This window comes from Phyllostomus discolor, chromosome 4 (genome assembly GCF_004126475.2).
Source record: "Phyllostomus discolor isolate MPI-MPIP mPhyDis1 chromosome 4, mPhyDis1.pri.v3, whole genome shotgun sequence".
Taxonomy (NCBI): Eukaryota; Metazoa; Chordata; class Mammalia; order Chiroptera; family Phyllostomidae; genus Phyllostomus; species Phyllostomus discolor.
Window position 1 is genome coordinate 36,525,791 of NC_040906.2, and position 13,792 is coordinate 36,539,582.

The window sequence follows — 13,792 nt, forward strand, 5'->3', positions numbered from 1 at the left end:
TTCTCCAGTGTAAGAGTTCTTAAACTAGTATCCATGGATTGACTTCAAAGGGTCTGGGAACTCCCAAAAATTTATATAAAATCATGGTATGTGAACATTTTTTTCTGGGAAAATCTAAAAATAGTTCAGAAACATTCTTGCTGTTTTCTCATCAAGCATTATTAACACATACATTGTATTAGTATAGCTTTGCTTATCTCTATTTTAAGTTACTTGTTCAAATCTAACAATTATTCATAAAAATTTTTTTATTGCAGTATTTATTGCATTTCATTGTAAGGGCCCGTTTACTTGGTATATACTCCATACTATCATGTAAGCCACTTGAAGGCAGGACTGTGCCTAGCACATACTCATATTCCAATTTTCTACAATAAACAATTAGTTTATTTTCACCTCAAATGATGACTTTTCTCTTATGTAACAGTCATAAAAACTAGATAGTATAATGGAAAAAATGAAAATTTCTATAGCTTATTAAAATCAGTTACATTAAAAAATAATACTTGGCTATAATATAATATCTACCTTACCAGAGTTACAAGGATTAAGTGGGCTAATAGCTTTGAAGCATTTTCCCTAAAATAACAGCTAGACATATATATTCTTAAGACAGTAGTCTTCTACTTTAAAGGCAGTTTCTTATGAACATACAAATTTCATGAAAATTAGCAGATTTATAGTATTTAAAGCAAATGAATTTTTATTAATTGGGCCAAGGGCATAATTTATATTCAAACATTCTTTGTCTAATCAGGATATCCCATTCTCAGTAATGCATCTACAAAGCCATGGATTTTTTTCCCCAAGCTTGGAATAAACAGGCACAGATTTACTAAGGAAAGTAAATAAATGTTCCAAATGCAAATAAAATTTACTTGAATATAACTAAAATTAATAATTAGAAATTAAAACCTAAATAGCACCATACAACAAAACCATTTTCAAATACTTATTTCAAACATTAGAGCTTCCAATTATTAAGGCAAACCAAGCACTTAAAAAAAATCCAAAACATACAATGCAAACCAAAGCATAAGAAAAATAATATAACTTAATAATTGGAGTAAGTCCTTCTTATTTTAGTTATTATATGACTGAAGTAAAGCAAATAAAACAAATTCAAGTGAAAATTATAATTAAAGTTTATGAAAATATAAAAAAAGGCTTGAAATATTCAAGGGTAAATGTACTTTGTCTTAACACAAAGTACCAAACAACTTGTTCCTATATATGTTGATGACAAACATTAAACAGTAAATGTTTTTAACTCTGTTTACATTCATTCTAAGAGAGCCAAAAGGAAGAGAAACAAAAATAAAAACTTTAAAAAGAAAAACTTCTGTGCCTATTGTTTAGTAGAGACTTCTTTTTGAATTTTTACCAGATCTTCAGGCCAAGAGTTAACTGTTGAAATTTACAATGAGTCATCTGTTTTTAATTTTGCCCTTGAAATTACATCATTTATTTTTATATAAATAAATCTTAATCTTATACCATAAGATTAATTTTTTAACACCAAAAGAAAACTTTTTATAGTTCTACATAATTCAAAATCCACCTTTATGCCTTAGTTATTAAAAAATTTACTAGGTTAAAGAGAAATGTCAACATTTTACCTTTATTAATGAAGTCACAACAATTGCTCCAGCATTTACCATAGGATTATGTGGCTTATCTGTAACATATAAAAGCAATAGCATTATTTCAAATACCTGATAGCATTTTCTGTGACACATAGGTTCTTTCCATGAAGATATATTTATTTCTTTATGTAAGCCATTGTTACAGTTCCTTTGGGAGTGCGGGAAGGAGTGTGGAAGAAAACATTTAAACTCACTTGCATATCAAACCAGTAATACACCTCTAGGAAGCTGCTATAATAATTATACAGGCAAACGAAGATTCGTGTACAGAAAGGCAGTAATTAGTAGTGTAAGAACATATCCAAATTTTCTAATTCTGCTTTCTTTTTAGCTATTTGACTATGGACAATCTTCACCGAGCCTCAATTTCCCATCTGTAAACTAGGAGTAATAATAGCACCAACACCTTAAGTCAGTCATAATCCTTAAATAGAGGATTCAGTAAGATGGCAGAGTAGGTAAACAGTACTGGCATCCTCCAATGATCAAATCAAAATTAAAACTTAACTACAGCACAACCATTACTGAGAACCGCCTGAAATCTAGCTGAACAGAAGTCCTGTAACTCAGGGTACACAGTTCAAGAAGCCAAATCAAGACTGCTAGGAGGGGTGGAGACTTGAACTGGCTGGTCCCCACACCCACGTGTAGAGGTTAAAAATCAGGAGGGCTATTTCAGCTTCAGAGGTGGCTCCAAAAATCGAAGGGTCCCAGCCCCAGGAAGAGAAATCCCTGTAACTTCTGGCTGTGAAACCAGTGGAGATTATAGCTAAAATGGAGGGCTGCTGGAATGCCAGGCAGTTCTTCTTAAAGAACCTGCACTCGGGCTTACTTAGACTCACTCACTCGGAGCTCCAGCACTGGGGCAGCAGCTCAAAATACAGGGAAGAACTGAATTGTCTGGCTTTGGGGCAAGGGCTAGAAGGGCACCTTTTTCACGAACAGAAGTGCTAGAAGAAGCCACTATTCCTTTGCTGAGCCCTCCACTACAGGTACTAGCAGGCACCATGTCCGAGTCTCAGTCAACTTGATTATCACCGTTCAACCCCATGTTGGTGATTCTCTGAGACTCAGTCCCACCCAACTTGTAGGCCCACCCAAGTCAATTCCAGGTCGCTACTGCTTTTCCATACAAATGGCCTCTTGACTCATATTGTGGATTTTCCTAAATTCTCTCAAAGGTTCACAAACCCCAAAGAAGCAGTATCTGGCTTCAGCATGCCACATACCTCTAACTAAGTAGCCCGGGTGCACCACTAGTGGTACATTCACTGCTTGGCTACTCATGGACACCTCCAAATGCAGCACAAGTAGCAGCCCATCACTTTGTAGCTCGTGACAGATGGCCCCAGGCAAGGCATAGGCATGACGCAAGGCAAGGCAAAGCTAGAGGCCTCATTCCATGAGGCCTCAAAACTAGAACACCCAGTAGCCAGCTTCAGACAATGCCAGAGAACCAACCAACCACCTCCACAAGCGACACACTCAAGGAGCAGACCAGGCCAGTGTCAGGAGACCGAAATGAAGCAAGTTCTGCTCTGTGGGGCTGGCTCCTGCACAGCAGCAAGTTCACTATAACTGGTCATCCCCTTAGCCAATTGGCCTGGGGGTCAATCCTTCCCATTGACATGCCAACTGCAATCAAGACTCAATTACAACAGGAGGGTGCACACAGACCACATTAAGGTGGGGGAGGGGGGTGAGTCTGGATTGCCTGGCTTGAGTGGCCAGGGAGGATGAGCCACTGGGCCCTACAGAACACCTACCACATAAAGACACCCTAACAAGACTGAGACATAAAATATGCTCCAAATGAAACAATAGGAGAAATTTTTGAAAACAGAACTGAATGAAATGAAGGCAAACAAACTACCAGATAATACAGAGTTCAAAAACAATGGCTTTAAGAATGCCCAAGGAACTTGATGAGAACTCCAACAGCATTAAAAAAGTACACAGAAACCACAGAAAAGCAGTAAGAAATGACTATAAGAACTGAAATGAAGAATATACTAGAAGGAATCAACAGATTAGATGAATCAGAGAATCAAATCAGAGATTTGGAAGAGAAGATAGAACACACCAAGTAAGAGCAGCAAAAAGAAAAAAAATTTAAATAAGGATAGTTTAAGGGACCCTTAGGACAACATGAAATGTAATAACTATAACAAGTGTGAAGAGTACCAGAAGAAGAGACACAGCAAGAGATTGAGAACCTATTTGAAGTAATAATGACTGAAAACTTTCCTAACCTGGTGATGATGAACCCAAAATGACCTCTAACAAGACATATCTTAATTAAAATACAAAGGTTAAAGACAGAGAATCTTAAAAGCACCAAGAGAAAAACAGTTACCTACAAGTGAGCCTCTATAAGCCTGTCAGCTGATTTCTCAACAGAAACTTTGAAGGCCAAAAGTGAGTGGAAAGAAATATTCAAAGTGGGGTCCTGACTGTCGTAGCTCAGTGGATTGAGCACGGGCTTCGAACCACAGCATCGCAGGTTCAATTCCCAGTCAGGGCACATGCCTGGGTTGTGGGCCAGGTCCCCAGTGGGGGTGACATGAGAGGCAACCACACATTGATGTTTCTCTCTCTTTCTCCCTCCCTTCCTGTCTCTAAAATAAATAAATAAAATATAAAATAAAAAATAAATAAAATAAAATAAAAAATATTCAAAGTGATGAAATAAAGAACCTACAACAAAGATTACTCTACCCATCAAAGCTATCATTTAAAATCTAAAAACACATAAAAAGCTTCCCAGATAAAAAGTAAAGGTGTTCATCACCACCAAATGAGCATTACAAGAAATGGTAAAGGGTCTTCTTTAAAAAGAAAAAAAATATGAATAATAAAATGGCAATAAATATATATCTATTAACAACTATTTTAAATGCAAATGGATTAAATACTCCAATGAAAAAACAGGGTGGCTAAAAGGGTAACAAAACAAGACCCTTATACATACTATCTACAAGAGACTCATTTCAGTCAAAGGACTCACAATGACTGAAAGGATGAAAAAGATTATTTTGTGAGAAAGGAAATGAAAGGAAAAAAAGCCTGAATAGCATAGCAATACTTTCACTACACAAAACAGACTTTAAAACAAAGACTTTTTGAAGTTGATAGTGATCAAATCGAGACATTAATTGAGAACAAAGTTCTACCATGGCTGAAGATAGCCAACATATTCAAAATATCCAATTCAATAAAGTTATTGGTGAAAATGAAAAATGTGTTTTTTATTTTATGGAAAAAACCATATGAACTTTTTGGCTCAATTGATTACATTTTTACTCATGATGTGGCACAAATGCTAAACAAAAAAACTGAGGGTACCAAAAACATTTATTTGAACATAATTCCTAATTTATCTGTTTAATTTCTTTGGGGGAAAAGAAAGCCTTACCTAACTTGACAAATCCAGCAGACTTAAGTCATTGCTACATTAGTCTTCTCTTTGAGTTTTAAGCAAGTAACCTTCTGAGATATGAGCTTATGGCTAAACAACTCTGAGCTCCGGAAAACAGCCTGGCAGATTTTCCAACTGTTAAATAGTTACCATATGGCCCACCAATCCCTCTGCCAGGTATATAATTAAGAGAAATAAAAATATATAGGCACACAAACACTTGTACACAAATGTTTACAAGAGCATTATTGGTAATAGCCAAAAAGTGAAAAATCCAAACATGCTGATAAAATGGATAAACAAAATGATTTATTATCCATACAATGGAATACTCGTCAACAATTGAAAAAAATGAAGGACTGATACATGCTATAATTTGAAAGCACCTTAAAAACATGCTAAGTAAAACAGACTAGCCATAAAAGACAAATTATATGATTCCATTTATACAAGATGTCTAGACTAGGTAAATCTATACAGACAAAAACTAGATTATTAGTTGCTAGGAGTAGAAGAGAAATGGGTATTGATTGCTGATTGGTGCAGGGTATCTTTTCAGGGTAATAAAAATGTCCCCCAATTGATTGTGGTGATGGTTGCCCAACTCTATGAATATAATAAAAGCTACTGAATTTAACACTTTAAATGGTTAAATTATATGCTATGGGACTATCCCAAAATATGTATCTCAAAAAAGCTGTTAAAATTTTTAATTAAAAAAAAAAAAAAAAAATCAAGCCCTGGCTGGCCTAGCTCAGTGGATTGAGTATGGGCTGCAAACCAAAGTGTTGCAGGTTCGATTCCCAGTCAGGGTACATGCCTGGGTTGCAGGCCATGACCCCCAGCAACCACACACTGATGTTTCTCTCTCTCTCTCCCTCCCTTCCTTCTCTAAAAATAAATAAATAAAATCTTTTAAAAAAATCAGTCCTGGATGGTGTGGCATAGCAGATTGAGTGCCAGGCAGCAAACCAAAGGGATGCCGGTTTGATTCCCAGTCAGGGCACTTGCCTGGATTGCAGGCCAGGTCCCCCGTGGGGGGCACACAAGAAGCAACCACACATTGATGTTTCTCTCTTTCTCTTTTTCCCTCCCCTACCCTCTCTCTAAAAAAAATAAAACAAAAAAATCTTTAATAAAAAAAATCAATCAAGACAAAAAATTGGGTTACTGACAGTCTAACAGTTTCCCTCAATAGCTATGCTTTGAACCCTGTACATTTTGGGTTACCCATTATAATAACTAGTTACAAAAGTTAAAATAAACTTAGTATAATATCTGAGTGTTGCAATCAAGATTTCTCCCATTCCAAATTATACTAAGAAAAGTTTGCTTTCTCTGGGATTACATGCAATGAGAGCAATTACTGTCACATAAAAATAGTACATGGCAAGAGTAAGCCAAGAAACAAACATTTTCTAAAAAAAATCTTACCCACTGAAAAGAAAAACCACATGTAGACAGAGAGTAGGATATGGAAATCCAGCTGTGCTAAATTAGTTTATATTTGTTATTGTGTAGATATTCATGTATCTGTCCTTTCTTTCTTTTTTTTTTTTGACATTATCAGGTTTATACTCTAGTGCAGTGATTTTCAATGTGTGTGCCACAAGGATTTTTAGAACATGCAATACCTGACTATTTAGTCAGGGGCACTGATCTCTTTTCCCCTTAGATTGTCAAATAAAAAAAAATGCCAACAGCCAACACAACAACAGCCGCCCAATAGAAATGAATCAAAATTATACCTATTTTTAGTCACAGAATTTTACTAATTAGTTTACATGTGCCATAAGATGAAAAGGTTGAAAATCACTGCTCTATGGGCCTAGGAGGCAGCTAATATGTATATTCCAAATGGTATCACATAAATGTGGACATTTAATATTTTCTAAATCATAAATATTCAGTAATTACTACAGAAGCTACATTCAAGATCTTTCAAAGAACACTAAAACATTTCATGGCATGACAGATCAATTTCAGACCTAAGAGACTGGTCACTCTACCTTTGGCTCAAAAGCCAGACAGCTGAATGCCTAGAAATATACCAGAGATATTATAACACAACACCAGCATTTAATGAAGTATAAAACCTCATACTAGAACTTATGACTGTAAAATCTACCTTTTTTCCTGCTCTGCCATAAGGAAGGGAAAAATGAAGAGTTTGATTTAGAATTTTTAATTAAAAATATTTGTGGCACCTGGCTGGTGCAGCTCAGTGGATTGAGCACAGGCTGCGAACCAAAGTGTTGCAGGTTCGATTCCCAGACAGGGCACATGCCTGAGTTGCAGGCCATGGCCCCCAGTAACCGCACATTGATGTTTCTCTCTCTCTCTCTCTTTTTCCCTCCCTTCCCTCTCTAAAAATAAATAAATAAAATCTTAAAAAAATATTTTTGACAGCAGCAGTAACACTTAATCTAAATAATAAAGGCTATTATTTAATGACAAATATTAGCTTAGAATAATGACAAAATGGACATGGGCAACATTTAAATTTTATGGGCATATTTTAAACTAGAATACACAAAACTAATGTTACACATTTATTCTTGCTCCAAGGTAGTAACATGCACAAAGTTCTTCCATGTTATATTTTCAAACTGCTAAGAATATGAACTTTAAAAAGACGTGGTTCATATTCAGGCTATGCCAAAGCTAATACATACACTAAATATTAAAAAGCATTAATGTTCAGTTTAATATGGATGTTTATGTTTTTGGTATTATACTGGAATTTTATACGACCATATAAAAATTAAAATACAATTCTCTACTTGGTTTAATCCTGCAATGCCCACTTACAACCACCCAAACTTCATTATTTCTATAAAATTCAGTCCTATCATCCTCGTGTATATTAACTTAGCTCCTCTTCATTTTCTAACCTGCCACACTTATAAAATAACACATATATCTTGGTTTCTGTCAATTGCACACTTATAATTTAGCAGTATGCAATGCTTGAGTTTGTCTCTTTTTCCATGTATCATTGTATTAGCAAGGTAAGTTACTCCAAGAATCAAGGCCCATATTTACCCTCCATACCTGTTAACAATGCAGGGGAAGAAGGTTATAAAAACGTGTTAACCTAATTTCCATTACAAGGTAGAAAAAGACTTCACTAGGAGATGGTGGCTTCCAAACTGCACCTCCATCAAGTAAGTTATTTCTTCATTTTTAACAGAAAAATATCAGCCAACTATCTGCCACAGGATTAAAATTTTATATGCTATAAAGTATTTTAAAACTACTGATATTAAGAGTAGCTACTATAATTTCTTTATCTAGTCATTATATTGATATTAATCTTATAATTTTATAAAGCTAGGACAATACACGTTTTTAAAAATTTTATAGTGCTAGATACACAGGCACACAAGCACATACACAAAGTGTACAGTTTCATGATAAATCTACCCTTGATATTTTAAATATGAAAAAAAAAAACCCCTATAAACTGTTTTTTTTTTGCTGGAGCATGTCTAAAACCAGACTCTAGAGCACAGAACCTAAGCAGAACTCAGGAATGGTATAGTGAGGCCTCCAATTTTTTAATTACCTCAAAATTCCTGGCTCAGGACTGAAAAGGCCAAAGAATAAAGCCAAAATCTCATGTTATATTTTCTATTTCAGATATTATAAACCAGTGCTAAGTTCCTTGACTTCTTATCATGATTTTTTTCTTATAGATACTGTGTCAGTAAACTATAATTTCTAAAATCATAAATGCCCATGGTAAAAAATGTATTACAATGGTTAAGTTTATTTACCCCAAGCCTAATTTGTTTCTAAAATACTTCTTCATATTCAAAGTCTTACATTTCTTAATTTTTATTCTTAAAATATCATTCTCAAAATCAATCAATTCACCAAAACCACCCAGATTATTCTATTTTACCTTATGCAGGCAAATGCTAATTTTCTTATACAATGTTTAATTTTGTTAGAACAAAAATATTTATTCTTTCCATATTAAAACTTGATATCAGTAAATTAAAAAAATAAAGTACTTCTGCATGTAATATGCTTACTGAAGTTGCTACTTTATGGTAATCTTCATAAAGACAAATGTAGCATTAGTAGCATCAGGACAGAGATATTAAGATAAAAGAATAAAATATAATTGCTTTCAAATAAATAGGAAAAGAAACGTAAGAAAATGCCTTATAACTTCACTAACAAATGACTGTAAATCAATTTCATTTTTTATCCAGCAGTAAGAAAAAACAAAAGTATATTTCTTAAAACCATTACTGCAACTACTGAATTCCTTCTCTTGCTTTCTTCAATTCTATCTTAACTTATCACAAAATGAGGAACCTAGCATATGCCTGAAAGATTAAAAAATAAAAACAAATCCATAGGTTGGCATGTAGATTCAAAACACCAACTATCAAATTAAAAGTACTAACTGTCTTTGCCCTCCCCCTTTCTTATAGATCACTATAAAGTAATAAGGCTTATTAGCTGTCCAACCATTTAATGCAAGATGTTTCTTTCAAATATTAAGTGTTATGAAACAGAAAGAGCAAACCACTATCTCAACCAGGGCCACCATGAAAAACTTGTTATGGAAGTTTTCAAATATGTGCAATACACAAAAGCAGAAAGAATAGCATATAAACACTCATGTATCTATCCTTTAGCTTCAAAAATTACCAACATATAGTAATAATCACATCTAGCACTTCTAGCAACACTCCACTGAATTATCTTAAAGCAAATATCAGACATTGTGAGGTTTTACTATAAGATACTGCCCCATACAGGTGATCATAAAGTGAAAATCTACTCCCTGACCCCATCTTCTCCTTATCCCACTTTCTAGACATACGGAATGCCTAAAATAACCATTTTAAAAGTGGGTGATTAAACCATTTCTGTAAGTTTCACAGAATCCTGTGAAAAATAAAAGTATGAATGCTTTTAATTTTCTTTAAAAATGCAAAAAATAACCACGCAGGTTTACACAGGAAAGCATGATATTTCTTTTTCTGGCCAACTTTTATGTAATTCTTACCATCTTCATTTAAAAACAGTTTGTTGAATCTTAATCCACTTGGCTCTTTCCCAACATATCGATGTACATATTCTGTTCCAAGATCATTAACAGCAATGGCATATTTCAAAGGTTTTACACAGGACTGAAGACAAAATGGAACTTTGGTATCTCCAATAGAATGCCTATTTAAAAGCAGATTAAAAATTAATTAAGATAAACTGGAAAAAAAGTAACTGAATCACTCACTAGAGTTGTTTTCACGTTAATTCTAATTACAAAGGTTTCCCCACAATTCAACCACAGATTTACTTAGATATTAAAAAATAAATATAAGTATGTTTACTATAAGAGTAAATGAAGGCAAAAGCTTAAAAATACTCAGGTACTAAAATAATTCCAAATTAAATAAGTAATGTGAAAAATTTCCTCAGGGCGAGGGAGTATGGCCTTCCTTACTCCTACCTGTATTCAACCATATAAAATGAATTGGTCCTTTTAGAAATTAGTCACTTTTTTTTTTTTTACTGATAGCCTTAACCATGGCTAAACCATGGTTAATTTTTAAGCGGAACACAATTTAGATTCAATATCATTCTCTGAGACCCTATCTATAAATGTATCATCTTGTCAACCATATCTACTTACAATTCCAGCCCCATTATATTAATTGGCAACCACTATAGCTGGTACTAACAGTAATCATTATCATCATGTAGATGAACAAGACAAAAAGCTTCATGATAGCAAATTGGAATGCACGTGAAGTAGAGCATAGATTTAAAAATAAAAAAAACACCTTTAACATAAGCCTCACAAGGGGAGAGATCTTTGTGTGGCTGAAGTATCCCAGATGCCCACAACAGTACCCCACACATTACTGGCACTCATTTATTCAGAATGAAACTCACAGTGAAACTAAGCACTATTAATAACTACCCCTGGGGAAATAGTGGTTAACAGAGAGAGAGGTGTCAGAGGACAACCTCACTTCTTATTAGGAAGGTAAATACATATGTATATATAGCAAAAGTATATTTTCCCTACAATCTTTATAAAAAATTTCTAATTCATACTATAACTTCAACTTGACAATCATTCTAAAACCAGACAAAAAGCCTGTCTCCCTGCCCTGGCCAGTGTGGCTCAGTTGGTTGAAATGTCATCTCCTAGCCAAAAGGTTAGAGCACATGCCTAGGTAGCAGGTTTGCTCCCTGGTTTGGGTGCATACAGGAGGGAACCAGTCGATGTTTCTCTCTCTCCTTTCCTCTCTAAAAGCAATGAAGGGAAAAAAAAAAAGTCCTTGGATGAGAATTAAAAAAAAAAAAAAAAGAAAAGAAAAGAAAAAGAAAGAAAGCAAGCCTGTCTTCCTACTACCTTTAGATTTAAAAATACATATGCTCCCAGGGGTGTCCAACCTGTAGCCCAACAGGCTGCATGCAGCCCAGGATGGCTGTGAATTCAGCCTAACACAAAATCATAAATTTACTGAAAACAGTGTTTGTGTATGTAATGTATGGCCCAAGATAACCCTTCTTCCAGTGTGGCCCAGAGACGCCAAAAGTTGGACATCCTTAGCTCCAAGTCAACTTTTTAAATTCTCTAGATAAGAAAAATAAAAAGAATTATCTCTATGCACAAAAAAAGTTTAAGAGAAAAGCCATGTGCAAGCATTACATGATAATAATTTTCTCCAAATGTAAAATTTCCCATTACATGATAAACCATTTCCTCCAAATACAAAAACAGGAATATCACTGCCAATTGGAATGCGCTCCATGAAAATAAAGCCACATCTCATGTATTTGTGTCCTTTCATAGCATTCAACATTTAATTCAACACACACACAATGCATGCTTAGCATATTTTACAAGCCCAGAAGAGGATAAAAGCCTATCATCATTACTAGATGTTCATGGATTAGATTAACATTTAGTGAAAATGCACTACAAGGTGTTAATTTAGCCTCTTCCAGTATTATACAACTTCTGGGCCCCAGATTCCTTATCTCAAGAATGAATGGACTAAACTGTGTCTTTTTGTGTTTTTAACTATAAATATGTAAGGGAGATAATTAGAGAAAAAAAACAAAAAACAAAAAGATCAATTAGAATAAAGGCATTTAAAAAAGATCAAATTTTTAACAAATTTTGTTAAAAAGGTATGGGGGAAGGAGAAGGCTTTATTTGGACATTGTCTTGAAAAATAAACCTTAAATTATAAGACTAAATGATCTGTAGTTTAAACAAAATTTAGGGTAAAATTATATCTATGCTTATAAATTCATCAATCTGTATACACTCAAAAGCTGTATATCTTATTTTAAATGTTACATTTTAATTAAAAATTATCTCATTGAAAAACAAAACAAAAAAACAGAAAGATTACACCTCTGAGTTAAGTCCTTGAGTAAAAAAATATTTTTTTTTGACTGAAAAAAACAAATTACAACACAATACTAAATCTTTACATCTAATTCACAGAATAATTAAAAACCATTCTTAAAGAAATATTCTAGAACTTTATACATTTTTCCAAGGACCTCTCCTTAATTCAAATCTTTCTCTTTAAGTACCCTCATCATTTTTTAAGGTTTTTAAAGTCAAATCTTTCTCTTTGAAGTACCCTCATCATTATCCTTTTCATAATTCTGCTAGATCCTCATTTGTCAGTGGCTGTGCCTATTAGTGTAAGCACTTCCCAAAGATGGCTTTCATGGACTTCATGAACTCCTGCATGTTTTGCAACTGACTTCTTACTTCACAAATGACTGATGGTTTTCATAGATTTGAAACAAACTTACCTCTGTCCGTCTACTGTGCAAACAGATACACCCCACAAATCAGGACTAAACTTGGCCAGTTGAGGAATATAATCTGCAACCTTAACAAACATACTGAAAATTAACAGATATAATACAAGAAAATAACTTTCTTTTACCAAAAATTTATCTAACTTTAGCTTCCACCAATGAATAGTTATTTTATAGCACTCAGTGGCTTTATAGTCTTTTATAACAATATTCATAAAAACTAAGGGCACAACAGACTTGAAGATTACAGGTGAGATCTAAGTGATTTCTATCAGTCTCCATCATCACCTGTTTTCCAATGCATTCTCTCTTTCTAGGAAAAGAGTCTAAAAGAAAAACTAAGACTTGAAATTTTTTTATAAGTGAAAGAAATAGAGAATTTCTTTAATCAGGGTCATATTGGTGGGGTTTCACTATCTAAACTCTTTCAATATGAAGAAGAAATAAAATAGCCTTTATTATTACTTAGAGGATTTTTTAAACTGAAAACATTTCATTCAATGTTCAAGGAGAACATATCTACAGAAATTCCCAGTAAAGTTACTATTTTATTAGTTAAAGATTTAAAGGCCATCTCAATCATTTGAAAATCAAAAGGAATTTGTAAACTTAGATTTCTTTTTACCTAAAGGAACCAAGTTGATATTTAAAATATTTTATTGATTGATTGATTTTTTTTTTTTTAGAGAGGGAAGGGAGGGAGATAGAGAGAGAGAGAAACATCAATGTGTGGTTGCTGGGGGTCATGGCCTGCAACCCAGGCATATACCTGACTGGGAATCGAACCTGCGATGCCTGGTTCGCAGCCCGAGCTCAATCCACTGAGCTACACCAGCCATTATTTAAAATATTTTAAAAGCACTTTAATTCAATGGCCTTATTTAACTTAAATTTCTTAATTAGTAAA

General features: G+C 34.0%; 1 protein-coding gene across 4 annotated transcripts in view; it reads right to left on the reverse strand.

The window, feature by feature from the left end:
• The window catches only part of GLS (glutaminase), an 81,747-nt gene that overhangs the window by 48,480 nt on the left and 19,475 nt on the right, over positions 1-13,792 (reverse strand). For all 4 annotated transcript variants that reach the window (XM_036023162.1, XM_028510053.2, XM_028510055.2 and 1 more), the window contains exons 5-7: positions 12,877-12,956; positions 10,094-10,257; positions 1,620-1,678 (exon numbers count right to left, since the gene is read on the reverse strand). In XM_036023162.1, the coding sequence (XP_035879055.1) occupies positions 1,620-1,678; positions 10,094-10,257; positions 12,877-12,956 (303 nt within the window). The remainder of the gene's footprint in view (positions 1-1,619; positions 1,679-10,093; positions 10,258-12,876; positions 12,957-13,792) is intronic.